A 27,793-nucleotide genomic window follows, 5' to 3' on the forward strand; every position below is an offset into this window, starting at 1 on the left:
TGGTATTCAGGCCCTGCATTGTTATCATTTTGGTCTCCTGGAAATTATCTTTTTGGGAATATTCAAAATTACACTGTCTTCCTTTCCTGATCTGGAAGTCAGTTTATGAATAATATCAGGAATGGTACCTCCTCCTTCTTTCCCCATGGACTACTTGCAGCAGCTTTTGAGTACTTTGAATACCCATGGGTAACCAACATACTCCTATTGCTAGGTCTGCACAATGTGTTTCTCTTTCTCCCTAAGGTTAAGCAATTAATTAAGAATACCACCCAGGAATCTGCCCCAAGACAGTGTGGTTGTGGGTGGCAAGGTATGTGGGAGGATATGGGCAGGTACCTGTCACAGTTGTCTCCTCCGATGGTTTTGAACTTCACCCCTGAACAAGTGCAAAATCCTAAAAAACTGATAGAATGTTTGGAAGACGTATGCCCTGACCTTCACAGTGCTGGAGAATTCCAGCTTGCTGCACTGCAGGAGACCTGCATGGATGAACAGGGAGCTCCTGGTGAAGCTCAGACAGAAGAAGGAAGTTTACAGCATGTGGAAAAAGGGACAGGCCACTTGGGAGGAATATAGGGACACTGTCAGCGTATGCAGAGATGCGACAAGGAAGGCTAAGGCCCATTTGGAATTAAATCTAGCAAGGGATGTCAAGGACAACAAGAAGGGCTTCTTTAAATACATCAGTAGAAAAAGGAAGACTGGGGAAAATGTTGGCCTGCTGCTGAATGGGGCGGGTGCCCTGGTGACAAAGGATATAGAGAAGGCAGAGTTGCTGAATGGCTTTTTTGCGTCAGTCTTTACTGCTAAGATAAGCCCTCAGGAATCTCAGACTCTGGAGACAAGAGAGGAAGTCCAGAGAAAGGAGGATTTCCCTCGGTCGAAGAGGATCATCTAAGCAAACTTGACATCCGCAAATCCACAGGCCCCAATGGAACGCACCCATGGGTGCTGAGGGAGCTGGCCAATGTTATTGCTAGGCCACTCTCCATCATCTTTGAAAGGTCATGGAGAACAGGGGAGGTGCCTGAGGACTGGAAGAGAGTCAATATCACGCCAGTCTTCAAAAAGGGCAAGAAGGAGGACCCAGGCAACTACAGGCCAGTCAGCCTCACGTCCATCCCTGGAAAGGCGATGCTCATCCTGGAGATCATCTCCAAGCATGTGGAGGATAAGGTGATCAGGAGTAGTCAGCATGGAGTCACCAAGGGGAAATCATGCTTAACCAATTTGATAGCTTTCTATGATGAGATGACTAGCTGGGTAGATGAGGGGAGAGAAGTGGATGTGGTCTACCTTGACTTCAGCAAGGCTTTTGACACTGTCTCCCATAACATCCTCATAGACAAGCTCAGGAAGTGTGGGATGGATGAGTGGACAGTGAGGTGGATGGATAATTGGCTGGATGGCAGAGCTCAGAGGGTTGTGCTCAGTGGTGCTGAGTCTAGTTGGAGGCCTGTAGCTAGCGGTGTCCCCCAGGGGTCAGTACTGGGTCCAGTCTTGTTCAACTTATTCAACAACGACATGGATGATGGAACGGGAGTGCACCCTCAGCAAGTTTGCTGACAACACAAAGGTCGGAAGAGTGGCTGATACTCCAGAGGGCTGTGCTGCCATTCAGAGGGACCTTGACAGGCTGGAGGGTTGGGCCGAGAGGAACCTCATGAAGTTCAACAAGGGCAAGTGCAGGGTCCTGCACCTAGGGAGGAATAACCCCAAGCACTAGTACAGGCTGAGGGCTGACCTGCTGGAGAGCAGCTCTGCAGAGGAGCCTGGGAGTCCTGGTGGACAGCAGGCTGACCACGAGTCAGCAATGCGCCCTTGTGGCCCAGAAGGCCAACGGTATCCCGGGGTGCATTAGGAAGAGTGTTGCCAGTAGGTCAAGGGAGGTGATCCTGTCCCTCTACTCAGCCCTGGTGAGGCCTCACCTAGAGTATTGTGTCCAGTTCTGGGCTCCCCAGTACAAGAGGGACGTGGAACTACTGAAGCGAGTCCAGAAGAGGGCTACGAAGATGGTTAGGGGACTGGAGCACCTGTTGTACGAGGACAGGCTGAGAGCTGGGCCTGTTTATCCTGGAAAAGAGAAGACTGAGGGGAGACCTCATCAATGTGTATAAATATCTGAGAGGAGGGTGTCAAGAGGGTGGAGGCAGTCTCTTTTCAGTTGTGCCCAGCGACAGGACGAGAGGTGACAGGCACAAACTGAATCACAGGAAGTTCTGGCTGAATATGAGAGGGCACTTCTTTACTGTGAGGGTGAAAGAGCACTGGAACAGGTTGCCCAGAGAGGTTGTGGAGTCTCCTTCTTTGGAGATATTCAAAATCCACCTGGATGCCATCCTGTGCAACGTGCTCTAGGTGATCCTGCTCGGCAGGGGGGTTGGACTAGATGGTCTTCAGAGGTCCCTTCCAACCTCATCCGTTCTGTGATTCTGTGATTTTTTCTGACGGATGAAAAGCTCGATGTGAGTTGGCAGTGCGTGCTTGCAGCCCAGAAGGCCAACTGCATCCTGGGCTGCATTAAAAGAGGAGTGGCCAGCAGGTCGAGGGAGGTGATTGTCCCCTTCTACTCAGCCCTTGTGAGGCCCCACTTGGAGTACTGCGTCCAAGTCTGGAGCTCCCAGCACAAGAAGGATGTGGAGCTGTTAGAGCAGATCCAGAGGAGGGCCACAAAGATGATCAAGGGGCTGGAGCACCTCTCCTACAAAGAAAGGCTGAGAGAGCTGGGGCTGTTCAGCCTACAAAAGAGAAAGCTCTGGGGTGACCTCACTGCAACCTTTCAGTACTTCAAGGGGACTTATAAAAAAGATGGAGAGTGACTCTTTGTTCAATCAGATAATGACAGGACAAGGGGGAATGGTTTTAAACTAAAAGAGGGGAGATTTAGATTAGAGGCTAGGAGGAAGTTCTTCGCTCAGAGGGTGGTGAGGCACTGGAACAGGTTGCACAGAGAGGTTGTGGATGCCCCATCCCTCGAGGTGTTCAAGACCAGGTTAGATGAGGCCCTGAGCAACCTGATCTAGTGGATGGTGTCCCTGCCTATGGCAGGGTGGTTGGAACTAGATGATCTTTGTGGTCCTTTCCAACTCAGGCCATTCTATGATTCTATGATCTTTAGAGGTCCCTTCCAACCTCGGCTATTCTGTGATTCTGTGATTGTACTATGTGATCCTGTTTTATGTGGTTCATGCAATAGAATAGAATAGTTCAGTTGGAAGAGACGTCCAAAGATCATCTAGTCCAACTGCCTGACCACTTCAGGGCTAACCAAAATTTAAAGCATATTAAGAGACAGGTACACCCTTTGCTGGGTTAAAAACTGTATGGACAGATGGGCCCAGAGAGCAGTAGTGGATGGAGTGAACAATTAGTGAAGAATACCACCCAGGATTCTACCCCGAGGCAGCATGGTGGTGGGTGGCAAGGTGGGTGGGAGGATATGGGCAGGTACCTGTCACAGTTGTCTCCTCCGATGGTTTTGAACTTCACCCCTGAACAAGTGCGAAATCCTAAAAAAATGATAGAATGATTGAAAGATGTATGCCCTGACCCTCACAATGCTGGAGAATTCCAGCTTGCTGCACTGTGCTGGGACCTGGCCTGCACCTATCAAACGGCAGTTAACACTACCCAGCACCCTCAAATGGAGGAGGAGGTCTCTGAATCCGATGACCAGATAACACACACTTTGGCTAACCCAGAGGGCCAACTGTCAATGGTAACATTCGCCCCCATAGTCAAGACAAAACAATGGAAGGGGAAGTGAGCTCGTTCAGTAAGGGAATAAGCTCCTTCTAAAAAGTGCAAGGAGGGAAAAGTGGAAGAGGCAGGCAACTCTAAAGCAGAGCCATCACAAAAACAGCAGGAAGAGTCAGAAATCATAAACGAGTCAGAAACCACCCAATCCCTATCCCTGAGTGAGTTGTGAGATATACAAAGGGATTTCACTCTTCACTCTTCACCCAGGCGAGCACATCCTCACCTGGCTGCTTCGATGCTGGGACACTGGGGCCAATAGCCAGGAATTAGAAGGCAAGGAAGCCAAGCAGCTGGAATCCCTCTCTAGGGAAAGGGTCATTGACAGAGAGATTGGGACAGAGGCGCAGGTTCTCAGCCTCTGGAGGCGACTCCTGTCAGGTGTGAAGGAAAGGTATCCCTTCAAGGAAGACATTGTATATCAACTAGGCAAGTGGACCACCACGGAGAAATGTTTCCAGCACCTTAGGGAATTAGTCGTGCTGGAGATGGTTTATACTGATTTGGACAGTGACCAGACACCCAAAGATTCTGATGAAGTCCAGTGCACACTGTCCATGTGGCAGAAGTTTATACAGAGTGCACCATCATCACACGATAGCATGCTGGCAGAGATGAATTGGAGAGATAGGATGGGACCAACAGTGGATGTCATGTCCAGCCAGCTTCAGCAATATGAAGAAAAACTCTCTGTCTCACTACGGGCCTGCATTTTGGCTGTGGAGAAATTGTCCCAACAGGTTCACCACCTTGAAGAACATATATCTTCCTACTCACCCAGATGGAGCAGTATCTCAGCCATTAAGTGTCGGCATTTTCCTGCTCGAGGGAGAGAGCACCATGGACACACAGCACATGGCACGCTATGGTTTTATCTCCATGATCACGGGGAAGACATGAGGAACCTACCTTGACACTAGTAGCTCGGGTACGTGAAATGCAAGGAAATACAGCAGCCAAAATGGTGTCTCCAAGGAAAATTACTGCTCTGGTTCCTGTTGGGCAGTCCCCCAGAGGGAGTAGAAGGGCTGATCAGCTGGTTTTGCCATAAAACAAAATAAAGTCAAAGGACCTGTACAAGAGATCCAGTTTTTAGGAATAAAATGGCAAGATGGACGTCATCAAATCCCAATGGATGTGATCAACAAAATAACAGCTATGTCTCTACCAACTAGCAAAAAAGAAACACAAATTTTCCTAGGTGTCGTGGGGTTTTGGAGAATTACACATTCCAAATTACAGTCTGATTGTAAGCCCGCTCTACCAAGTAACCCGTAAGAAGAATGCTTTTGAATGGGGCCCTGAGCAACAACAAGCCTTTGAACAAATTAAGCAGGAAATAGTTCATGCAGTAGCCCTTGGGCCAGTCTGAACGGGACCAGATGTAAAGAATGTGCTCTACACCGCAGCCGGGGAGAATGGCCCCACCTGGAGCCTCTGGCAGAAAGAGCCTGGGGAAACTCGAAGTCAACCCCTAGGGTTTTGGAGTTGGGGATACAGAGGATCTGAGGCCCACTACACTCCAACCGAAAGGAGATATTGGCAGCATATGAGGGAGTTCGATCTGCTTCGGAAGTGGTCGGTACTGAAGCACAGCTCCTCCTGGCACCCCGACTGCCGGTACTAGGCTGGATGTTCAAAGGAAGGGCCCCCTCTACACATCATGCAACTGATGCTACATGGAGCAAGTGGGTTGCACTGATTACTCAGCGGGCTCAGATAGGAAACCCCAGTCGCCCAGGAATCCTGGAAGTGATTATGGACTGGCCAGAAGGCAAATACTTTGGGATATCATCAGAGGAGGAGGTGGTCCGTGCTGAAGAAGCCCCACTGTACAACAAGCTACCGGAAAATGAGAAGAAATATGCCTTGTTCACTGACGGGTCCTGTCGTATTGTGGGAAAGCATCGGAGGTGGAAGGCAGCTGTATGGAGTCCTACACGACGAGTTGCAGAAGCTGCTGAGGGAGAAGGTGAATCGAGTCAGTTTGCAGAAGTGAAAGCCATTCAGCTGGCTTTAGATATTGCTGAACGAGAAAAGTGGCCAGTTCTCTATCTCTATACTGATTCATGGATGGTAGCAAATGCCCTGTGGGGGTGGTTGCAGCAATGGAAGCAGAACAACTGGCAGCGCAGAGGTAAACCCATCTGGGCTGCTGCATTGTGGCAAGATATTGCTGCCCGGGTAGAGAACCTGGTTGTAAAGGTACGCCATGTAGATGCTCATGTGCCCAAGAATCGGGCTACTGAAGAACATCAAAACAACCAGCAGGTGGATCAGGCTGCTAAGATTGAAGTGGCTCAGGTGGACCTGGACTGGCAACATAAAGGTGAATTATTTATAGCCCGATGGGTCCATGACACCTCAGGCCATCAAGGCAGAGATGCAACATACAGGTGGGCTCGTGATCGAGGGGTGGACCTGGCCATGGACACTATAGCACAGGTTATTCATGATTGTGAAACATGTGCTGCAATCAAGCAAGCCAAATGGTCAAAGCCTCTTTGGTATGGAGGACGATGGCTGAAATATAAATATGGAGAGGCCTGCCAGATTGATTACATCACACTCCCTCAAACCCGCAGCGGCAAGCGCCACGTACTTACAATGGTGGAAGCAACCACCGGATGGCTGGAAACATATCCTGTGCCCCATGCCACCGACCGGAACACTATCCTGGGCCTTGAAAAGCAAGTCCTGTGACGACATGGCACCCCAGAAAGAATTGAGTCAGACAATGGGACTCATTTCCGAAACAACCTTATAGACACTTGGGCCAAAGAGCATGGTACTGAGTGGGTGTATCACATCCCCTATCATGCACCAGCCTCCGGGAAAGTTGAACAATACAAAGGACTGTTAAAGACTACACTGAAAGCAATGGGTGCTGGGACATTCAAAAACTGGGATGCACATTTGGCAAAGGCCACCTGGTTAGTCAACACCAGGGGATCTGCCAACCGAGCTGGACCTGCCCAATCAAAACTGTTACGCACTGTAGAAGGGGATAAAGTTCCTGTAGTGCACGTAAGAAACATGCTGGGTAAGACAGTCTGGGCTACTCCTGCCTCAGGAAAAGGCAAACCCATTCATGGAATTGCTTTTGCTCAGGGAATTGGATGCACTTGGTGGGTAATGCAAAAGAATGGGGAGGTCCGGTGTGTACCTCAAGGGGATTTGATACTGGGTGAGAATAGCCCATGAGTTGAATTATATTAATTATTATATAATACTGTATGTCATCACTACCATGTTTGCTATATGTCAATGTCCTATTAATGGTATCACAGTAACAGCCACGCAGATAATAATGAATGAATTTTGATAGAAATGGGCAAGCACAGAGAGGTGATGGAAGGAGAACGGGCTTCAACGTGTGACAATCCAACATCACACAACATCTCTTCTGCCCTGAAAGACTGCTGTGACAGATGGAGCCCGAAGTCAGTCACGGACTACGCAAACTCAGTGGACATTCTGTATACCATAAATGAAGGTGGTGACTAATTGGAATGTATTGGAAAAGGTGTAACCTGAGCATGACATAAATGGTGTGGAATAAGGGGTGGATATATGTCCTGGTTTCAGCTAGGACAGAGTTAATTTTCCTCCTAGTAGCTGGTAGGGTGCTATGTTTTGGATTAGGATGAGAAGAGCGCTGATAACATGCTGATGTTTTAATTGTTGCAGAGCAGTGTTTACACCAGGCCAAGGACTTTTCGGCTTCTCGCTCTGTCCTGCCAGCGAGCAGGCTGGGGGGTGCAGCAGGAGCTGGGAGGGGACAGACCCAGGACAGCTGACCCAAACTGGCCAAAGGGGTATTCCATACCATCTGACGTCATGCTGAACAATTAATATGGGGGGGCTGGCCAGGGTCGGGGGACAGGCTGCTCAGGGATAGCCTGGGCATCGGTCAGTGGGTGGTGAGCAATTGCATTGTGCATCACTTGTTTTGTACATATTATTAGTAGTAGTACTATTATTATTATTATTTCGCTTTCTTTTCTGTCCTAATAAACTGTCTCTATCTCAACCCACAGCCTTCAATTTCCTGATTCTCTCCCTCATCCCAGAGAGGGAGGGGGGAGGGTGAGCGAATGGCTGTGTAGTGCTTATCTGCCGGCCGGGTTAAACCACAACATCGGGGTACTCCTGAACCTGATGAAGAGACCTATTCTTCGCATTTTCAGTTATTAAGTGATGTGTACTGAAAGCAGGACTGGAGGGTCCCTGCCTCTGGTCAGGCAGATTAAGGAGACAACCAGATTTACTGGACAGTGTGGATCCGATGGCCTGGCACATTGGACCTGCAGGTGTACAAGGCTATAGTGGACACCAGCATGCAGTGTACCCTAATACCATCAGGCTACGGAGGGGCAGAACCCATCTGTATTTATGGATGGACGGGGGATCCCAACAGTTAACTGTATTGGAGGCTGAAGTGAGCCTCTCTGGGAATGAGCGGTAAAAGCGCCCCACTGTGACTGGCACAGAGGCTCTGTGCATCCTTGGCATAGACTACTTCAGGAGAGGGTACTTCAAGGACCCAAAATGGCACCGGTGGACTTTTCATAGAATCATAGAATCATTAAGGTTGGAAAAGGCATTCAAGATCATCTGGTCCAACCATACAACTACCACCAATATCACCCACTAGACTGTGTCTCTAAGCACCACATCCAACCTTTCCTTAAACACCCTCAGGGATGGTGACTCCACCACCTCCCTGGGCAACCCATTCCAATGCCCAAACACTCTTTCTGAGAAGAAAGGTCTCCTAATTTTTAACCTAAACCTCCCCTGGCGCAACTTGAGGCCATTCCCTCTACTCCTATCGCTAGTTATCTGCAAGGAGAGGCTGACCCCCAGCTCCCCACGACTTTCTTTCAGGTAGTTGTAGAGAGCAATAAGGTCTCCCCTGAGCCTCCTCTTCACCAGACAAAACAGCCCCAGTTCCCTCAGACGCTCCTCATAGGACTTGTGTTCCAGACCCTTCACCAGCTTCGTAGCCCTTCTCTGGACGCATTCCAGGGCCTCCATGTCCTTCTTGTAGTGAGGGGCCCAAAAATGAACACAGTACTGGAGGTGTGGTCTCAACAGAGCAGAATACAAGGGAACAATCCCCTCCCTGGTCCTGCTGGCTACACTATTCCTGATACTAGCCAGGATGCCGCTGGCCTTCCTGGCCACCTGGGCACACTGCCAGCTCATGTTCAGGTGAGCATCAATCAGTATCCCCAGGTCCTTTTCCTCTGCACAGCTTTCCAGCCACTCTGCCCCAAGCTTGTAGCGCTGCATGGAGTTGTGACCAAAGTGCAGGACACGGCACTTAGCCATGTTGAACCTCATCCCATTGGCCTCTGTTCATTGATCCAACTTGTCCAGGTCCTTCTGCAGGGCCTTCCTACCCTCTAGCAGATCAACACTTCCCCCCAACTTGGTGTCATCTGCAAACTTTCTGAGGGTGCACTCAATTCCCTCGTCCAAATCATCAATAAAGGTATTAAAGAGGATGGGCCCCGAAACTGATCCCGGGGGAACACCACTCGTGACTGGTCGCTAGCTGGATTTAATTCCATTCACCACCACTCTCTGGGCCCAGCCGTCCATCCAGTTTTTAACCCAGCAAAGAGTGTACCTGTTCAAGCCATGGGCCTCCAGCTTTTCCAGGAGAATACTGTGGGAGACCATGTCAAAGGCCTTGCTGAAGTCTAGGTAGACTACGTGAACAGCCTTTCCCTCATCGACTAGGTGGGTCACATGGTCATAGAAGGAGAGATGTTGATCAGACCAGAGAGGGAGGTGGTGAGCTAACAAACTTCAGATGAAGACTTCTGTCTGCAGGATGGCTTTCGAAATATCTTTACCCCCTCCTTCCTCTTCCCCTTCCTGAGTTTAATTAATTTAAGAAGGAAATCAAATATCTCTAAGAGTCGACCTTGCAAGCTCTTGAAGAACTGCTTCTAAAGCACACCACTAATCTCACAGTGTAGTTGTAAGGCTATTGTTTTTAACTGAAGAGAAGTAGCACACTCCATCATGGAAAAGACTAACAGGAAATGAGTTTTTAACTCTTTCTTATGCAATGTTAAACAATCCACTGGCCGTTAAAATGCCAATTCTGTTTTGATTGCAGGAGCAACAACCCAAAGAAAGCAACACAAAGGACTGATTCGTAAGTAAGTCCCCACTGGTCCTCCGTTTCAGGTGATACTTGATGTGAGGATAGCAAAAGAGCAGAGACCACCTTTATGCGGGGGCTCACAGCAGGAAAAAAAAAATACATTGGACATAAATGCAATCACTGGGGTCTTAAAAAGAAACGTCTTGAAAATTCACCAGTCCCACAACTGGAATCCAATTAGAGCTGGAGCAGCACATTTTTTTTGTGCTCAAAAAGAAATCGTCGGACTGGTGTCTAGCATCCTCACTTCTCAAATCTCAGTTTTCAAAAAACTGAAGCACACTATTTTATTGAAATATAGGTTGTCTTCATTCAAAGTTTCAAGGCATCCTGTTTCAAACCCAGTTTCATGGATTTACAACACAATCCTTTCTACTATTTCCAAATATTCCTATGTACATTTTGTTCAATACTAAGACGCATGCAGGAGAATACCACAAAAAGTTACATAAGAGAAACAAACAAACAAGCAAACAACACCCAATACCAGTAATGAAGTATTGACTACTATTTCTACTGTGGAAAGATTGATAACGTTATTTGATATTTGCAGATAATAAGAAGTAAATTGACATTTTAATTAGTTTTTGGGGTTAGTAAAAAGAATGCAGAAAGAAAATTTTCATCTCTGAGAGGTTTTTCCTCTTTACAAAAACTTAGCATTTTCCCTTTTGCTCTCATTTTGTTCCTTTTATTCTTGCTTTTCTCCTGGTACTTGCTGATGCTTCTGGATGTTTAAAACCATCTTAAGCAAACAAACAGACAAACAAAAAACTACATGCATGTGCACACACACACACAACACAAAAAAAAACCCACCAACAACAAACCAAAACAAAACAAAACCACAACCAAAACAAAACCACCAGGCTCTAAATAGGAAGAATTGAGTTTAAAATGTATAGGGAAGGACCGCTGTAGTAAGACAGCAGAAGCAAAAGAGTCGGATCTGCCTGTGATCTCTTGCTATAACCTTCACATTGCGCACCGGTGTCACTGAGCATGTGACACAGGCAGCTCTTTGAGAGCACCGGTTACCTGGCAGCACAAACGAGCCCGCCGTGCCGGCAGGGCCTCGGCTCCTCCTGGATGTGGCCGGCAGGGGTGGGTGGCGGGTCCCTCGCGGGGGGGGGGGGGGGCGGGGGGTTGGGGACCCCCCTTGTAGATTTGGACAATACTTTCAGCCATCGCCCGTCGCAGAGGAGGAAGACGAGGGACTTGCCGTCTAGAGGACAGCTGAGTCAGCCCTCAGGGCAGACAATTAAGACCTGGTGTTATTGCAGTCCCTGCATGTCCCTGGAGATCACGACTTGTCATTCTGCCAGGATAGCTTCTCCCACTTGTTCCCTTCCCAACCTTGCATACGCCTTCTTAAAAAGGAAAGGAAGGAGAGAAGAAAGGCGAACAGCGGCGTCACAGCGAGGGGCGGAGGTAAACGCATTTCCCCACGCAGGGCACCGGCGCTCGATGTCCGCTGACCCCGGGACCCCAACTATGGGGTTTCCCTGTCCCCAGGACGCGTGGGAGCGCAGCGGTCCCCGTACCGCGGCACCGCTCTTCTGCGCTGAAGGCGGTGCTCTCCGCGGACGGGGATGCCACCTACCGTCAGAGAGCGCCGGGCAGAGAGCGCCGACCCAAAGAAGACTCCGGGAAGGGCAGGGCAGGATCCCCTCCTCGCCTGGGGACCGGCAAGACCCTAAGGAACAGCAGCATTTTGGGAGGACTTGAGAAAACCCCCTCCAGGGGAAGCAGCTTTCAGACTTCTTTCTGAGACTGGCTCCCTCAAAGGCCAAAAATGCCCTGACCTCCATACCCCTCTGGGGCTCAGCCGCCAGGGGAACGTGGTTGCCCCCCTTGTGGGCCACACACCTCTGCTGGATTTCTGTGGCAAGGTTTTGGTAGCAGGGGCTGCAGGGGTGGCCTCTGTGAGAGGAGTTCAGAAGCTGCCCCATGTTAGATAAGGGCCAGTTTCAGACAGCTCCAAAGGGACCTGCCGGTGGCCAGAGCCAAGCCAATAAACAATGTTGTTTCCACCTCTGTGAGAACATATTTAAAAAAGGGGAAAAAAACAAACAAAACTGCTGCACAACAGCAGCTGGGAGAGTGAGGAGTGAGAAACAGCCCAGCAGACACCAAGGTCAGTGAAGGAGGGGAGAGGTGCTCCAGGCGCCGGAGCAGAAGTTCCACTGCGGCCTATGGAGAGGCCCATGGTGGACCAGGTTGTCCCCCTGCAGCCCATGGTGTACCACAGTGGAGCAGGTTTCCACACTGCAGCCTGTGGAGGAGCCCATGGTGGAGCAGGTGGATCTAGCCTGAAGTAGGCTGTGGCCTGTGGAGAACACCTGCCGGAGCAGATTCTGGGCCAGACCTGCAGCCAGTGGAGAGGAGCCCATGCAGGAGCAGGTGACCTGGCAGGAGCTGCTGCCTGTGGGGGAACCCATATTGGAGCAGTTTGCTCCTGGTGGATGGACCCCATGGTACAGACCCATATTTGGAGCAGTTCTTGAGGAGCTGCTGCCTGTGGGAAGTCCACGCAAGATCAGTTTGGGAAGGACTGTATCCCATGGGAGGGACCCCATGTTGGAGCAGGGGAAGAGAGTGACCATGAAGGAGTGGCGGAGATGAAGCATTGCAGACTGACCGCAGCCCCCCCTTCCTCGTTCTCCTGTGCCACTCGGGGGGAGGAGGTAGAAGAGGGCAGATGAGGGGAAGGTATCACAGTATCACAGATTTCTGGGTTGGAAGAGACCTCAAGATCATCGAGTCCAACCTCCGAACTAACACTAAGTACTCCACTAAACCATATCGCTAAGTTCTACATCTAAACGTCTTTTAAAGACCTCCAGGGATGGTGACTCCACCACCTCCCTGGGCAGCCCGTTCCAATGCTTAATAACCCTTTCGGTAAAGAAGTACTTCCTAACATCCAACCTAAAACTCCCCTGTCGCAACTTTCGCCCATTCCCCCTCGTCCTGTCACCAGGCACGTAGGAGAACAGACCAACCCCCACCTCTTTACAGCCTCCTTTAAGGTAACTGTAGAGAGCGATAAGGTCGCCCCTGAGCCTCCTCTTCTCCAGGCTGAACAAGCCCAGCTCCCTCAGCCGCTCCTCATAAGACTTGTTCTCCAGACCCCTCACCAGCTTGGTCGCCCTTCTCTGGACTCGCTCGAGCACGTCCATGTCCTTCCTGTAGCGAGGGGCCCAAAACTGAACACAGTACTCAAGGTGTGGCCTCACCAGAGCTGAGTACAGGGGCACAATCACTTCCCTAGACCTGCTGGCCACACTGCTTCTTATACAGGCCAGGATGCTGTTGGCCTTCTTGGCCACCTGGGCACACTGCTGGCTCATATTCAGCCGACTATCAACCAATACTCCCAGGTCCTTCTCTGCCAGGCAGCTTTCCAGCCACTCATCTCCCAGCCTGTAGCTCTGCTTGGGGTTGTTGTGCCCCAGGTGCAGGACCCGGCACTTGGCCTTGTTGAACTTCATACAGTTGACCTCAGCCCATCGGTCCAGCCTATCCAGATCCTCCTGCAGAGCCTTCCTGCCCTCGAGCAGATCGACACACGCACTTAGCTTGGTGTCATCTGCAAACTTACTGAGGGTGCACTGGACGCCCTCATCCAGATCATCGATAAAGATATTAAAGAGGACCGGCCCCAGTACTGAGCCCTGGGGGACTCCACTAGTAACTGGCCTCCAACCAGATTTGACTCCATTCACCACAACTCTCTGGGCCCGGCTATCCAGCCAGTTTCTAACCCAGCGAAGCGTACGCCAGTCCAAGCCCCGAGCAGCCAGTTTCTTGAGGAGAATGTTGTGGGGAATGGTGTCAAAAGCCTTACTGAGGTCAAGGTAGACCACATCCACAGCCTTTCCCTCATCCACCAAGCGCGTCACTTGGTCATAGAAGGAGATCAGGTTCGTCAAGCAGGACCTGCCTTTCATAAACCCATGCTGACTGGGCCTGATCGCCTGCTTGCCCTGCAAGTGCCGCGTGATGACCCTCAAGATAATCTGCTCCATGAGCTTTCCTGGCACTGAGGTCAAACTGACAGGCCTATAGTTCCCCGGGTCTGCCCTGCGGCCCTTCTTATAGATGGGCGTCACATTGGCTAGCCGCCAGTCAACTGGGACCCCCCCGATAGCCAGGACTGTCGATAAATGATGGAAAGCGGCTCGGCCAGCTCCTCCGCCAGTTCTCTCAGTACCCTTGGGTGCATCCCATCCGGCCCCATCGACTTGCGCACATCCAAGCTCCGTAGCAGGTCGCCAACCATTTCCTCATGGATAGCGAAGGCCACATCCTGCTCCCCATCCCCTTCCACCAGCTCAAGGCACTGGGTATCCAGAGAACAACCGGTATTGCTGCTAAAGACTGAGGCAAAGGCGGCATTAAGCACCTCAGCTTTTTCCTCATCCTTAGTAACTAGGTTTCCCCTCGCATCCAGTAAAGGATGGAGATTCTCCTTAGTCCTCCGTTTCGCATTGATATATTTGTAAAAGGATTTTTTGTTGTCTTTAACGGCAGTAGCCAGGTTGAGCTCCAGATGAGCTTTGGCCTTTCTAATTTTCTCCCTGCACAGCCTCGCTACATCCTTGTAGTCCTCCTCAGTGGCCCGCCCTTTTTTCCAAAGATTATAAACCCTCTTTTTTCTGCTAAGCACAAGCCGCAACTCTCTGTTGAGCCAGGCCGGTCTTCTTCCACGCCGGCTCGTCTTTGGACACGTGGGGACGGACCGCTCCTGTGCCATCACGATTTCCTTCTTGAGGAGCGCCCAGCCTTCCTGGACTCCTCTGCCCTTCAGAACCGCCTCCCAAGGGACTCGGCCAACCAGCGTCCTGAGCAGCTCAAAGTCAGCCCTCCGGAAGTCCAATACAGCAGTTTTACTGGTCCCCTTCCTGGCCTCGCCAAGAATAGAGAACTCTACCATTTCGTGGTCACTCTGCCCAAGACAGTTTCCGACCACCACATCTCCCACCAGTCCTTCTCTGTTTGTGAAGAGAAGGTCTAGCGGGGCACCACCCCTGGTAGGTTCCCTGACCAGCTGCGTCAGGAAGCTATCTCCCACGCTCTCCAGAAACCTCCTAGACTGCTTTCTCTGTGCCGTGTTGTGTTTCCAGGATATGTCCGGGAAGTTGAAGTCCCCCACGAGGACAAGCGCCGACGATTTTGCAACTTCTGTCAGTTGCCTATAAAACTCCTCATCCGTCTCCTCATCCTGGTTCGTGTTTTTAGTTTGTTTTAGGTGTTTTTAGTTTGTTTTTCTTTCTTTCTGACTGCTCTAGTTTGTTAGTAATAGGCAACAAATTATATTAATCTCCCTGTGCTGAGTCTGTTTTTCCCATGACAATTGTTGAGTGATCTCCCTGTCCTTATCTCAACCCTTGAGCCCTCTTCATCATATTTTCTTCTTTCACTTTGAGGAGGGGGAGTGAGAGAACGGTTGTGGTGGAGCTTGGCTGCCCAGTTGAGGAAAACCACTACAACATATAATCCTCAGACATAAACCATTGACCAAGTCTGCGACTAGGAGTGGATTCTGCTGTACCTAGGCTCCTTACCTCCTTGGTTCAGGTAGTTTAGAAAGCAAGGGGTCCACTCTGAACCTCATGACTCAATAGGAGGGTCTCCCTGACCCATCTGACTTACCCCGTCCTCTATGAAGTAAGTAATCAAGTGTACCTTGCCATCTCAAATCTTCGTAAGTCACTGTCTGATTTACAACTAAGCTCTGTTGGATCACTACATGATATCAATAAATATATTGCTGCTTCCCTCTTATGAGTGAAGTATATAATTTCATTAGAGACAGTCCTCCATACCAGAGAGGCTTTAACCACTTGATTGTTTGATTGCAGCACGTTTCACAATCACGGATAACCTGTGCAATGCTGTCCACGGTCAGGTCCACCCCTTGATCACAAGGCCATCTATATGTTCCATCTCTTCTTTGATGGCTTGAGGTGTCATGGGCCCACCAAGCTATGAATAACTCACCCTTATGTTGCCGGTCCAGATCCACCTCAGTCACTTCAATTCTAGCAGCCCAATCCACCTGCTGGTTGTTTTGATGTTCTTCATTGGCACCACTCCTGGGTACCTGAGCATCTACGTGATGTACTTTTACAACCAGATTCTCTATCCAGGCAGCAATACATTGCCTTAAGTACATGCACACACATAATAAAATATATAGTTTCACCAATTATTTTAATTGCTTTTCTATTAGAAGAAAGTAATTTTAAACAAGAGCAGATCCCTTAAAGCATAAGCTTAACAATTATAAAGATATTTCTAAAAATCTGTTGCAAAATTGATGAAAAAATTCATTAGTGCCCACTACTGCATTGGAATCAAGATGTTACGAAGCTTAATGTGACAGAACCAGAATGTTCCCTTAGCTTTTTCAAAATAAAAATTCAAACAGACCTGTGTTTCAATAGAAATGTAGGTGTTTGTTTTCAGTTCTCCATTGTCCAATATATTTGGAACAGAGATATGAAGCCACTTTTTTTGAGCAAGTGGATCCTTTGACCTTTGTGGGTCCCTAATGGCATAATTACAGTATGGTTAAATGGAAGTTCAAGCTACCGAGAAACACTAACCCAACTATTTTCAGTTTCTGACAGCTAATGACAAACTAGGACTGTAATCAAACTCCTTACTGAGAGGAAATCATGACAATGTTGAGTCCAGGACTGAGTATTCCTGACTGGGAGTATTCTTAGCATGTAGACTTCCATAGACGTCCCATGGTTGCTTTTCATGGGTTTAACATTATTTTGCATTGCAAAGGTGTTGTTTCAGCAAGGACCTTATTTTTTTAAAACCAAGTATATATACTAGGAAGTAGAGAAAAGATCCAGCTCTGGCGACACACACTGGCTAATGCAAAGATTGCAACAGACACTGTGGCTGAACCAGAGAGCCAACCCGTGCCGGTATCAGTCGGCCCTATATTCAAGAAGAAACAGTGGAAGCAGAAACTAACATGTTTAGTAAGAGAAGGAACTTATCCTAGGAGGGGGAAGGAGAAAGACTCAGAAGAGGCAGGCAGCTCCAAACTAGGGCCATCATGAGAACAGGAGGACAAAGACGAAGAAAGTCATAAACGAGACAGTAGCTGCCCAATCCCTGTCCCTGAGTGAGCTATGAGATATGCAAAAAGATTTCAGCCACCGTCCAGGTGAGCACATTGTCAAATGGCTGCTCTGATTTTGGGATAAGGGGGCCAGAAGCCAGGAATTAGAAGGCAAGGAAGCCCAGCAGCTGATATCCCTCTCTAGGGAAGGAGGCATTGACAAAGTGATTGGGAAAGGGGCACAAGTCCTCAGCCTCTGGAGGCAACTCCTGTTGGGTGTGAAGGAAAGGTATCCTGAAGGGAAGATGTTGTATGTCACCTGGGCAAGTGGACCACCGTGGAGAGAGGTATCCAGTACCTGAGGGAATTAGTCATGCTGGAGGTGGTTTATAGTGACCTGGACAATGACCAGATATCCAAAGATGAAGTCTAGTGCACGTGGCCCAAATGGTGGAAGTTGGTGCAGAGCACACCACCAGCGTACGCCAGCTCGCTGGCAGTAATGACCTGGAAAGATGGAGAGGAACTCATGGTGGATGAATTGCCAAGGCGATCGGCTCCAGGGCAGGCGCGTTCTGCAGCAGAGCAGGGGATCACAGTGTGCAGGGGGGTTCCTGCATCAAGGCAACCCCAGGGAGTGGAGGGAGCCACCAGCATCCAGCAGCCCTTGTGCAGTGGTTTAGCCCGGCTGGCAGCTAAACACCACACAGCTGTTCGCTCACCCTCCCCCCTCCCTCTCTGGGATGGGGGAGAGAAACGGGAAAGTGAAGCCGGTGAGTTGAGATAAAGACAGTTTATTAAGACAGGAAAATAATAATAACAATAATAATAATAATGTGTATGAAACAAGTGATGCACAATGCAATTGCTCACCACCTGTTGACCGATGCAGAGCCTATCCCCAAGCAACCGGCCCCCCCACCCCAGCTAGCCACTCCTATATATTGTTCAGCATGACGTCAGATGGTATGGAATACCCCTTTGGCCAGTTGGGGTCAGCTGTCCTGGGTCTGTCCCCTCCCAGCTCCTGCTGCACCCTCAGCCTGCCCGCTGGCAGGACAGAGCGAGAAGCTGAAAAGTCCTTGGCTTGGTGTAAACACTGCTCTGCAACAATTAAAACATCAGCATGTTATCAGCGCTCTTCTCATCCTAATCCAAAACATAGCACCCTACCAGCTACTAGGAGGAAAATTAACTCTGTCCTAACTGGAACCAGGACAGATATCCACCCCTTATTCCATACCATTTATGTCATGCTCAGGTTACACTCTTTCCAATACATTCTAATTAATCACCGTTTTCATCTATGATATATAGCAATCATGGTAGTGATGACATACAGTATTATATAATAATTAACATACTACAATTCAACTCATGGGCTATTCTCACCCAGTATCAAATCTCCTTGAGGTACACACCGGACCTCCCCATTCTTTTGCATTACCCACCAAGTGCATCCAGGTCCCTGAGCAAAAGCAATTCCACGAATGGGTTTGCCTTTTCCTGAGGCAGGAGTAGCCCAGACTGTTTTACCCAGCATGTTTCTTACGTGCACTACAGGAACTTTATCCCCTTCTACAGTGCGTAACAGGTTTGATTGGGCAGGTCCAGCTCGGTTGGCAGATCCCCTGGTATTGACTAACCAGGTGGCCTTTGCCAAATGTGCATCCCAGTTTTTGAATGTCCCAGCACCCATTGCTTTCAGTGTAGTCTTTAACAGTCCTTTGTATTGTTCAACTTTCCCGGAGGCTGGTGCATGATAGGGGATGTGATACACCCACTCAGTACCATGTTCTTTGGCCCAAGTGTCTATAAGGTTGTTTCGGAAATGAGTCCCATTGTCTGACTCAATTCTTTCTGGGGTGCCATGTCATCACAGGACTTGCTTTTCAAGGCCCAGGATAGTGTTCCGGTCGGTGGCATGGGGCACAGGATATGTTTCCAGCCATCCGGTGGTTGCTTCCACCATTGTAAGTACGTGGCGCTTGCCATTGCGGGTTTGAGGGAGTGTGATGTAATCAATCTGCCAGGCCTCCCCATATTTATATTTCAGCCATCGTCCTCCATACCAAAGAGGCTTTGACCGTTTGGCTTGCTTGATTGCAGCACGTTTCACAATCATGAATAACCTGTGCTATAGTGTCCATGGTCAGGTCCACCCCTCGATCTTCATCACAACAGTGAATCTCTCATTCACTTTTCTCGTTCAGCAATATCTAAAGCCAGCTGAATGGCTTTCACTTCTGCAAACTGACTCGATTCACCTTCTCCCTCAGCAGCTTCTGCAACTCGTCGTGTAGGACTCCATACAGCAGCTTTCCATCTCCGATGCTTTCCCACAATACGACAGGACCCATCAGTGAACAGGGCATATTTCTTCTCATTTTCTGGTAGCTTGTTGTACAGTGGGGCTTCTTCAGCACGGACCACCTCCTCCTCTGATGATATCCCAAAGTATTTGCCTTCTGGCCAGTCCATAATCACTTCCAGGATTCCTGGGCGACTGGGGTTTCCTATCTGAGCCCGCTGAGTAATCAGTGCAACCCACTTGCTCCATGTAGCATCAGTTGCATGATGTGTAGAGGGGGCCCTTCCTTTGAACATCCAGCCTAGTACCGGCAGTCGGGGTGCCAGGAGGAGCTGCGCTTCAGTGCCGACCACTTCCGAAGCAGATCAAACTCCTTCATATGCTGCCAATATCTCCTTTTCAGTTGGAGTATAGCGGGCCTCAGATCCTCTGTATCCCCGACTCCAAAACCCCAGGGGTCGACCTCGAGTTTCCCCAGGTTCCTTCTTCCAGAGGCTCCAGGTGGGACCATTCTCCCCGGCTGCGGTGTAGAGCACATTCTTTACATCTGGTCCTGTTCGGACTGGCCCGAGGGCTACTGCATGAACTATTTCCTGTTTAATTTGTTCAAAGGCTTGTCGTTGCTCAGGGCCCCATTCAAAAGCATTCTTCTTACGGGTTACTTGGTAGAGCGGATTTACAATCAGACTGTAATTTGGAATATGCATTCTCCAAAACCCCACGACACCTAGGAAAGTTTGTGTTTCTTTTTTGCTAGTTGGTGGAGACATAGCTGTTATTTTGTTGATCACATCCATTGGGATTTGGCGACGTCCATCTTGCCATTTTATTCCTAAAAACTGGATCTCTCGTGCAGGTCCTTTAACTTTATTCTGTTTTATGGCAAAACCGGCCTTCAGAAAGATTTGGACTATTTTCTTCCCTTTCTCGAAAACTTCTTCTGCAGTGTCACCCCACACAATGATGTCATCGATGTACTGCAGGTGTTCAGGAGCTTCCCCCTGCTCCAGCGCAGACTGGATCAGTCCATGGCAAATGGTAGGGCTGTGTTTCCACCCCTGGGGCAGCCGATTCCAAGTATATTGGACTCCCCTCCAAGTGAAAGCAAACTGTGGCCTGTACTGTGCTGCTAGAGGGATGGAGAAAAATGCATTAGCGATATCAATTGTGGCATACCACTTGGCTGCCTTTGATTCCAGTTCATACTGGAGTTCTAGCATGTCCGGCACTGCAGCACTCAGTGGTGGCGTGACTTCGTTCAGTCCACGATAGTCCACTGTTAGTCTCCACTCACCATTAGACTTTCGCACTGGCCATATGGGACTATTAAAAGGTGAATGAGTCTTGCTGATCACTCCTTGGCTCTCCAGTTGACGAATTAGCTTATGGATGGGAATCAGGGCGTCTCGGTTGGTGCGATATTGCCGCCGGTGCACAGTTGTGGTAGCGATCGGCACTTGCTGTTCTTCAACCCTCAGCAACCCCACAACAGAAGGGTCCTCTGAGAGACCGGGCAAGGTAGACAACTGCTTAATGTCCTCTGTCTCTAAGGCAGCTATGCCAAAAGCCCAGAGGAACCCTTTTGGGTCCTTGAAATATCCTCTTCTAAGATATGCCAAGATATTCTAAGATATGCTCTTCTCATCCTAATCCAAAACATAGCACCCTACCAGCTACTAGAAGGAAAATTAACTCTGTCCTAACTGAAACCAGGACACCTTGCAAGAGCGGTTGATGAGGCTTGGGTGGGGCCGGCAGCAGCAGCCACTCCCATGTACAAAAGCTGCCCCTAGGGAGCGTGAGTGACCAGGGCGGGCAAACAGTGTGTGGCGCATCAGCCAGGGAGCGGCACAGCAGTTTACACGGGAGAGTGCACAGGGAGGGCGGAAGGTGGGTCACTTTCTATTCTGGGAGCAACAGAGAAGGGAGCCTTCTACTGAAACAAAAATGGTGTCTACCCGCCACGCCTGCCGGGCTGAGGATGAAAACCCAGATGGAGGGGCCGCAATCTTCCCAGGCAGGTGCCTACACCCAAACAGACCTCTCGAGGACCCAAAGAGCTGCCCAGACCCTCAATTTCAGGCCACTCCAGAATCTGGAAGTCCCCCTAGGTCCTGAAGGCAGAGGTGGGTGTCATGGGTGCAGGTGTGCCCAGATGGATGAACTTTTTAAACGGGTGGCTCTGTTACAAGAGGAGCTCACCAGGCAACATAGCATCCAGGAATCTGAGTGGGAGATTGATAAATGGTATTATGTGCTGACACAGGCCGAGCAACAGCCCTGCTTTAAGTCCTGGCAAGGGGAAGGCAAACAAGCTTCCAGGCCTAAACCAACAAACTTCAACAACTCAAGACAAGGGAGATTGGATCCTCATCTCTGCTAGGAGCAGGGGGAGGAGTCTCCCCCTTGCCACTGAAGTATCCCTACGCAACAGCTATGATGCTATATGTCTGGAAAGAAAAGACTGTGTGAGTAATGGCAAAGACCTCGAAAAGGGCAACCATATAAAGTTGTCTCCGTCAACCACCTGTATCAGAACCAGTGCCACAAAAAAGGCACGAAGGGTGTTAGTAATTGGAAACTCCTATCTGAGAGGCATTGAGGCACCCATTTGCCATCCAAATAATCTCTCCAGAGAGGTTTACTGGCTGCCTTGGGCCCGCATTCCTGATATTATGAAGAGGCTACCAAGCCTGGTAGAGCCTGAAAACTACCACCCATTCCGATTCTTTCATGGAGGATCAAATGAGGCTGCAACAAAGAGACTCTGAAATATCAAAAGGGACTTCATGTCCCTCGGAGAGATGTTGAAGGAATCGGGAGTGCAAGTAGTGTTCTCCTCCATCATCCCAGTTGGTGTCTGGGACACAAGGAGATGAACAGACCGAGTGAATGATTAAGCTGAGTGACTAATGCCATGCTCAAGGTTTTGGGTTCTACAATCTCAGACATACTTTTGAGAGACCAGGCATGCTGACACCAGATGGGGTGCACCTGACTAGGTGGGGCAAGAGTGTTCTGGGTGGTAAGCTGGCTGGCCTTATTAGCAAGGCTTCAAACTAGATGAGGTGGGGGTAGGGGATGTACCTCTGAATGATAGAAACGAACCTGGGAACACTGTCACTTTAGGAAACTACAGGGAAATACTTGTGAACTGTCCCAAAGCAATTAGGAAGGGTTCCTCTGAAAAGGCAATGTGACTGGTAGCCCAGCTGAAGTGCCTCTACACCAGTGCATGCAGCATGGGAAACAAGCAGGAGGAGTTGGAAACGATGATGCAATTAGAAAAATATGACCTGATTGCTATCACAGAAATGTGGTGGGACAGATCACATAACTGGGAAGGACAGGCAGGGGTGCTGCCCTCTATGTTAGGGAATGGATTGATTGTGAAGAGATGCCTTTGAGAAACAGCCACGGACAAGCTGAGAGCTTGTGGGTAAAAGTTAAGGACCACACCAATAAAGGACACCCTGTGGCTGGGGTCTACTACAGGCCACCTGCAATAGATCACAAGAAGCCTGTTGATAAGGCCTTGCTTCAACTACAAGAAGCATCATGGTTGCACACTCCCATCCTGATGGGAGACTTTACCCGGATGTCTGCTAGAAAATCTACACAGCAGGCTGTAAGCAATCCAGGAGATTCCTAGAGTGCGCTGAGGATAACTTCCTGGTTCAGGTATTACACAAACCAACCAGAGGAGAAGCATTACTGGACCTGGTGCTTACCAATGCTCATTAAATGAGCTCATTAAAGAGGTTAAGATTGGAGGCTGTCTGGACTGCAGTTACCTTGCCCTGGTTGAATTTGTGATCTTGAGGAATATGGGCCTGGCGAAGAGCAGAGTCAAGTTCTATTCAAGCTATTCTGTTCTAGTTCAAGCTATTTAAAGACCAAGTGGATGAGATCCCCTGAAACACTGTCCTTAGGGACAAAGGAGCTGATCAGAGCTGGCAACTCTTCAAGGATGTTTTCCTTAGAGCTCAAGAACTCTCCATCCCCCTGCGTAAGAAAGCGGGCAGGGAGGGCAGAAAACTGGCATGGCTGTGCAAGGACCTGCTGGTCAGACCAAGGTGCACGAAGGAAATGCACAGGCAGTGGAAGCAGGGACATGGCACCTGGGAAGAGTACAGGAATGCGGTCCGGATGTGCAGGGATGGGATCAGGAAAACCAAGGCACAGATAGAACTGAGCTTGGCAAGGATCGCAAAGAATAACAGGAAGAGATTCTATAGGTGTATTGCTTAGAAAAAGAAGGCCAAGGAGAATGTACCCCCTCTGATAAACGAGAAGGGAGAACTGGTAATGACAGACATGGAGAAGGTGAGGTACTCAACAACTTCTTTGTCTCACTCTTCACTGTGTGGTGGTTTTACTCGGGTGGGCAGCCGAGCTCCACCGCAACCGCTCTCTCACTCCCCCCCCCTCCTCAAAGAGGAAGGGGAAGAAAATACAACACAAAGACCTCGAGGTTTGAGATGAGAATGATTTAATTAAAGGGAAAGGGAATGGGGAGAAAAAGAAACAAAAGAAACAATAAGGCCGCGCGGAAGCACAGAGAGAAAGAAAAAAAAATTATTCCCTACTTCCCATCAACGAGCAATGTTCGGCCACGTACTGGGAAGCAGGGCCTCAAAACGCGTAGCGGTTGTTCAGGACAGCCCCCTCCCCCACGAGAGCCCCCCCTTTTTATTGCTGGGTGTGACATCAGGTGTTATGGAATATCCCTTTGGTTGGTTTAGGTCAGCTGCCCTGGCAATGTCCCCTCCCCATCACTTGCTCACCCCCAGCCTGCTGGCTCTTGGGGGCTTGGAGGGAGTCCTGATGCGGTGCCAGCACTATGCAGCAATAGACACAACACTGGAGTGACACCAGTGCTGTTCCAGCTACGAGTGCAGAGCACAGCACTGTGTGGGCTGCTGCAGGGAAAGGTGACTCCATCCTAGACAGACCCAACACAACCTCCACCCCTTATTCCATAACATTTGTGTCACACTCAGGTCCCACATAGTTTAATATATAGATATTCTCATCACCATTGTTCTCTGTCCATTAAAGTATTTATAAGTCTGTACTTCTTTTCATTCCATAGGTCTTTCCCCAAAATGTTCATAAAAACTGTTGATGGTTTCAGCTTCATCTGACAAAGTGGTCACTCAGGGCAGGCGAAGTTGGTTTTCTTGACACCAGCATCAGCTTAGCTCACGTCACTGTTGCACTTGCCCGGTTCCTTGCGAAGCTGACCTGTCGTTGGTTCTGCAGTGTCCTCCTACAACACATAACTTGGATTACAGATTAATTTTCTCCCAAGGTTAAATCTCCTTGAGGCACACACCTGATATCCCCATCCTTCTGCATTACCCACCAGGTATACCCTGGTCCTTGGGCAAAGACAATCCCACGAGTGGGTTTGCCTTTTCCCATGGCAGGAGCAACCCACACCACCTTCCCCATCCACTTCCCTACATAAAGGGATGCAAGACATGGACTCCTGATAGCTCTTGAACAGGAGGACTTTTATTGCCCTTTTTCACTACTACATATACTTTCCCTGTAGCCCCACACGCTGTCCATGCGCCCGAATCTGTCTTAAAATTGGTTAGAGACCCTAAGACACGTGCCTCGAGCCAGCCAGCAATTGGCCACTGCCCAAAGCTCATCTTTAACACTGTAGCCAATTTACTTTATCTCGACCTTGCTCAAGTTTTTGGTTCTACCGCTGTTTTCCTCATTATCTCTAACTCAGGGACGTGTGAAACAGCACAAAGCTCCCTGTGAATTCCTTTCCCACAATGCCCTCTTTTTTATTTTCAATCAACCAAACGCTTTCTATAGATTTTTCTATCTATCACCGCAGACACTGCAATAAGCACGGTACAATAAGCAACAGGGTGAAAATCACATGCAGAATTACGATTGTAAAGTAGCGTGCCTACTAGAATCTACATCAGTCAACAAGCCACTAAGCGCTAGGGATGTTGCTTCGCAGCGATGCTGCTTCTCACTCGCACAGCACAATCACACAATCACGCAAAGAGGCCTCTTGCATTTCTCATTCATACCACAAGAAAACATCACTTAAAATAATTTGTCCACAGCTTCAGGAGGTCCTTGTCTACTCCTGTGGTGAGCGGCTGAGAGTGGAGACCCCTCTGAGGAAAATGCTCGGGGTGCACCTAGGGGCGTCCGTTCCACAGTCGATCCCACAGCCGAGCAGAGTGGCTCCTGGCGCAAGGAAGGATGCTATTATAGTTTTGTATAATTACACCAAAGAGATGCATTGCAATAAGGAGCAAGAGTGGCATTGACCATTTGTTTCATGATTGGATTTTTTGCCTGAGCAATTAAACCTTACACATGCTGTTGCTGTTTCACATCCCAGGATATCTAATTCCTGTGGCTCTAGGGGCGCTTGCCATAAGTAGACAGTCCAGTCTTTGTTATCTGCCGGGATCCCCACCAGACATGTCGTAAACGGGTCGCTAGCACTAGCCAGGGACAGGCACATCGCTTCTTGTCCTGTCATGTTGGCGAGGGTGACCCAGATGTTGCGGCGTGGTTGGATGGAGACCCAGGGCTGGCAATAACCAATGACAGTGGCGATTGTGAGGAGGAGGCCAACCATGGCCTTAATCCCCTTGCTGGTACCCATCTTGGTCCGTGACCTGTGGAGACACAAGCATACCCTCGACCCCAAGTTATTAGAGGCTGGGGTCCCTCCCAAAGACCTGTATTTAAATTTTTTACCATTACTAAGGCCTGCTCTGATTGTGGCACCTGTGACAGTGCAGAATTCATACTTTTGTAATGTTTTACTATGGGCGGTACCTCTTCGTGAGGAAAGGGTAATGATAGGTGATTCATTACGTGAAGTGCCTTTCCCAACCTGTTCTGTGGTGTTTCCTGGGTGTCTCCCCCTTTTTGTTTATTTGGCAGTGTTTTCAAGGTGCGATGTGTGCGCTTTACAATGGCTTGGCCCATGGGGGAATGAGGAATGCCTGTGATGTGTCAGATACCCCAAGTTTGAAAAAAGGTTTGAAGCAGCTATGCAGCAATAGACACAACACTGGAATGATAACAGTGCTGTTCCAGCTACGAGTGCAGAGCACAGCACTGTGTGGGCTGCTGCAGGGAAAGGTGACTCCATCCTTGACAGACCTAACACACACTGCCAGTCAGGCTTCACATGTCTCTCATTTCCCTGAACCTGTAGGTGAGGGCTGGGGGAGCAAAGTCCCTCCCACTGTAAGCAAAGAGCAGGTTTGAGACCACCTGATGAAACTCAACAGGTATAACTCCTGATGACATGCTGTTGTGGTTTAACCCAGTCAGCAGCTAAGCACCACACAGCCATTCGCTCACCCTCTCCTCTCCCTCTCTGGGATGGGGGAGAGAATTAGAAAGAAATGAAAGCCTGTGGGTTGAGATAAAGACAGTTTATTAGGACAGAAAAGAAAAAAAAATGATGATGATAATAGTAATACTAATAATAATGTGTACAAAACAAGTGATGCACAGTGCAATTGCTCACCACCCGCTGACCGATGGCCAGCCTATCCCTGAGCAGCTGGTCCCTCCACCCCAGCCAGCCACCCCTATATATTGTTCAGCATGACGTCAGATGGTATGGAATACCCCTTTGGCCACTTTGGGTCAGCTGTCCTGGGTCTGTCCCCTCCCAGCTCCCGCATGTGTTTGCCTTTGCCCAAGGCAGGAATAGCCCAGACTGTCTTCCCCAGCATGTTTTTTTAACGTGCGCTGCAGGGACTTTATCCCCTTCTACAGCACATAATAGTTTTGATTGGGCTCAGGTGGTAGATCCCCTAGTGTCGACTAACCAGGTGGCCCTATCTAAATGCATAGCCCAATGTTTGAATATCCCAGCACCCATGGCTCTCAGTGTAGTCCTTAACAGTACATTGTATCATTCTATTTTCCCAGCGGCTGGTGCACAAAAGCAGATGTGATACACCCATTCAATGCCATGCTCTTTGGCCCACACATCTATGAAGTTGTTTTGTTTGTTGTCTGATTCAATTCTTTCTTGGGTGCCTTATCACCATAAGACTTGTTTTTGAAGGCCTTGGATAGTGTTCCGGGCAGCGTCATGGGGCACAGAATATGTTTCCAGCCATCCAGTGGTTACTTCCACCATTGTAAGCCCATGGCACTTGCTGTGACTGATTTGCAAGAGTGTGATGTTATCAATCTGCCAGCCTCCCCCCCCTCCCCCCCCCATTGATATTTCAGACCTCTTCCTCCTTACCAGAGAGGCTTTAACTGCTTGGTTTGCTTGATTGCAGCACATATTTCACAATCATGGATAACCTGTGCAATCGTGTCCATGGTCAGGTCCACCACTTGATCATGAGGCCAGCTCTACGTTGCATCTCTTCTTTGATGGCTTTGTGAGAAACAAGCTGCAGCCAATAACACAGGCTCAGAC

The 27,793-nt window shown here is 49.2% G+C and overlaps 3 protein-coding genes across 3 annotated transcripts in view; all 3 read right to left on the minus strand.

Annotated features, from left to right (window-relative positions):
* The window catches only part of LOC308184985 (uncharacterized protein), a gene marked incomplete at its 5' end in the record, with an annotated part of 185,793 nt that overhangs the window by 68,245 nt on the left and 89,755 nt on the right, over window positions 1–27,793 (minus strand). The gene's annotated exons all lie outside the window — the stretch shown is intronic.
* Window positions 1–27,793, minus strand: part of LOC308184722 (uncharacterized protein) — a 362,730-nt gene that overhangs the window by 63,163 nt on the left and 271,774 nt on the right. The gene's annotated exons all lie outside the window — the stretch shown is intronic.
* Window positions 23,814–27,731, minus strand: LOC308184832 (uncharacterized protein). Its single transcript, XM_080572415.1, has 3 exons — window positions 27,614–27,731; window positions 25,703–26,012; window positions 23,814–24,616 (listed from the first exon to the last, which is right to left on the minus strand). Exons 1-3 carry the CDS (start codon window positions 27,691–27,693, stop codon window positions 24,545–24,547), a joined length of 462 nt encoding a protein of 153 aa, XP_080428541.1. The 5' UTR covers window positions 27,694–27,731; the 3' UTR covers window positions 23,814–24,544.

Source organism: Anser brachyrhynchus, assembly GCF_964034855.1.
Source record: "Anser brachyrhynchus genome assembly, chromosome: W".
In the NCBI taxonomy this organism is placed as follows: Eukaryota; Metazoa; Chordata; class Aves; order Anseriformes; family Anatidae; genus Anser; species Anser brachyrhynchus.

What these genes read in the sequence shown, in the direction of transcription:
- LOC308184832 (XM_080572415.1), bottom strand. Translation starts at nt 27,693, where the DNA reads ATGGACACGATTGCACAGGTTATCCATGATTGTGAAATATGTGCTGCA. An exon ending in AAGCAGTTAAAGCCTCTCTG is followed by an intron (nt 26,013 to 27,613) that starts GTAAGGAGGAAG and finishes GTGTCTCCACAG; the next exon opens with GTCACGGACCAAGATGGGTA. An exon ending in GTGAAACAGCAACAGCATGT is followed by an intron (nt 24,617 to 25,702) that starts GTAAGGTTTAAT and finishes TATGTGTTGTAG; the next exon opens with GAGGACACTGCAGAACCAAC.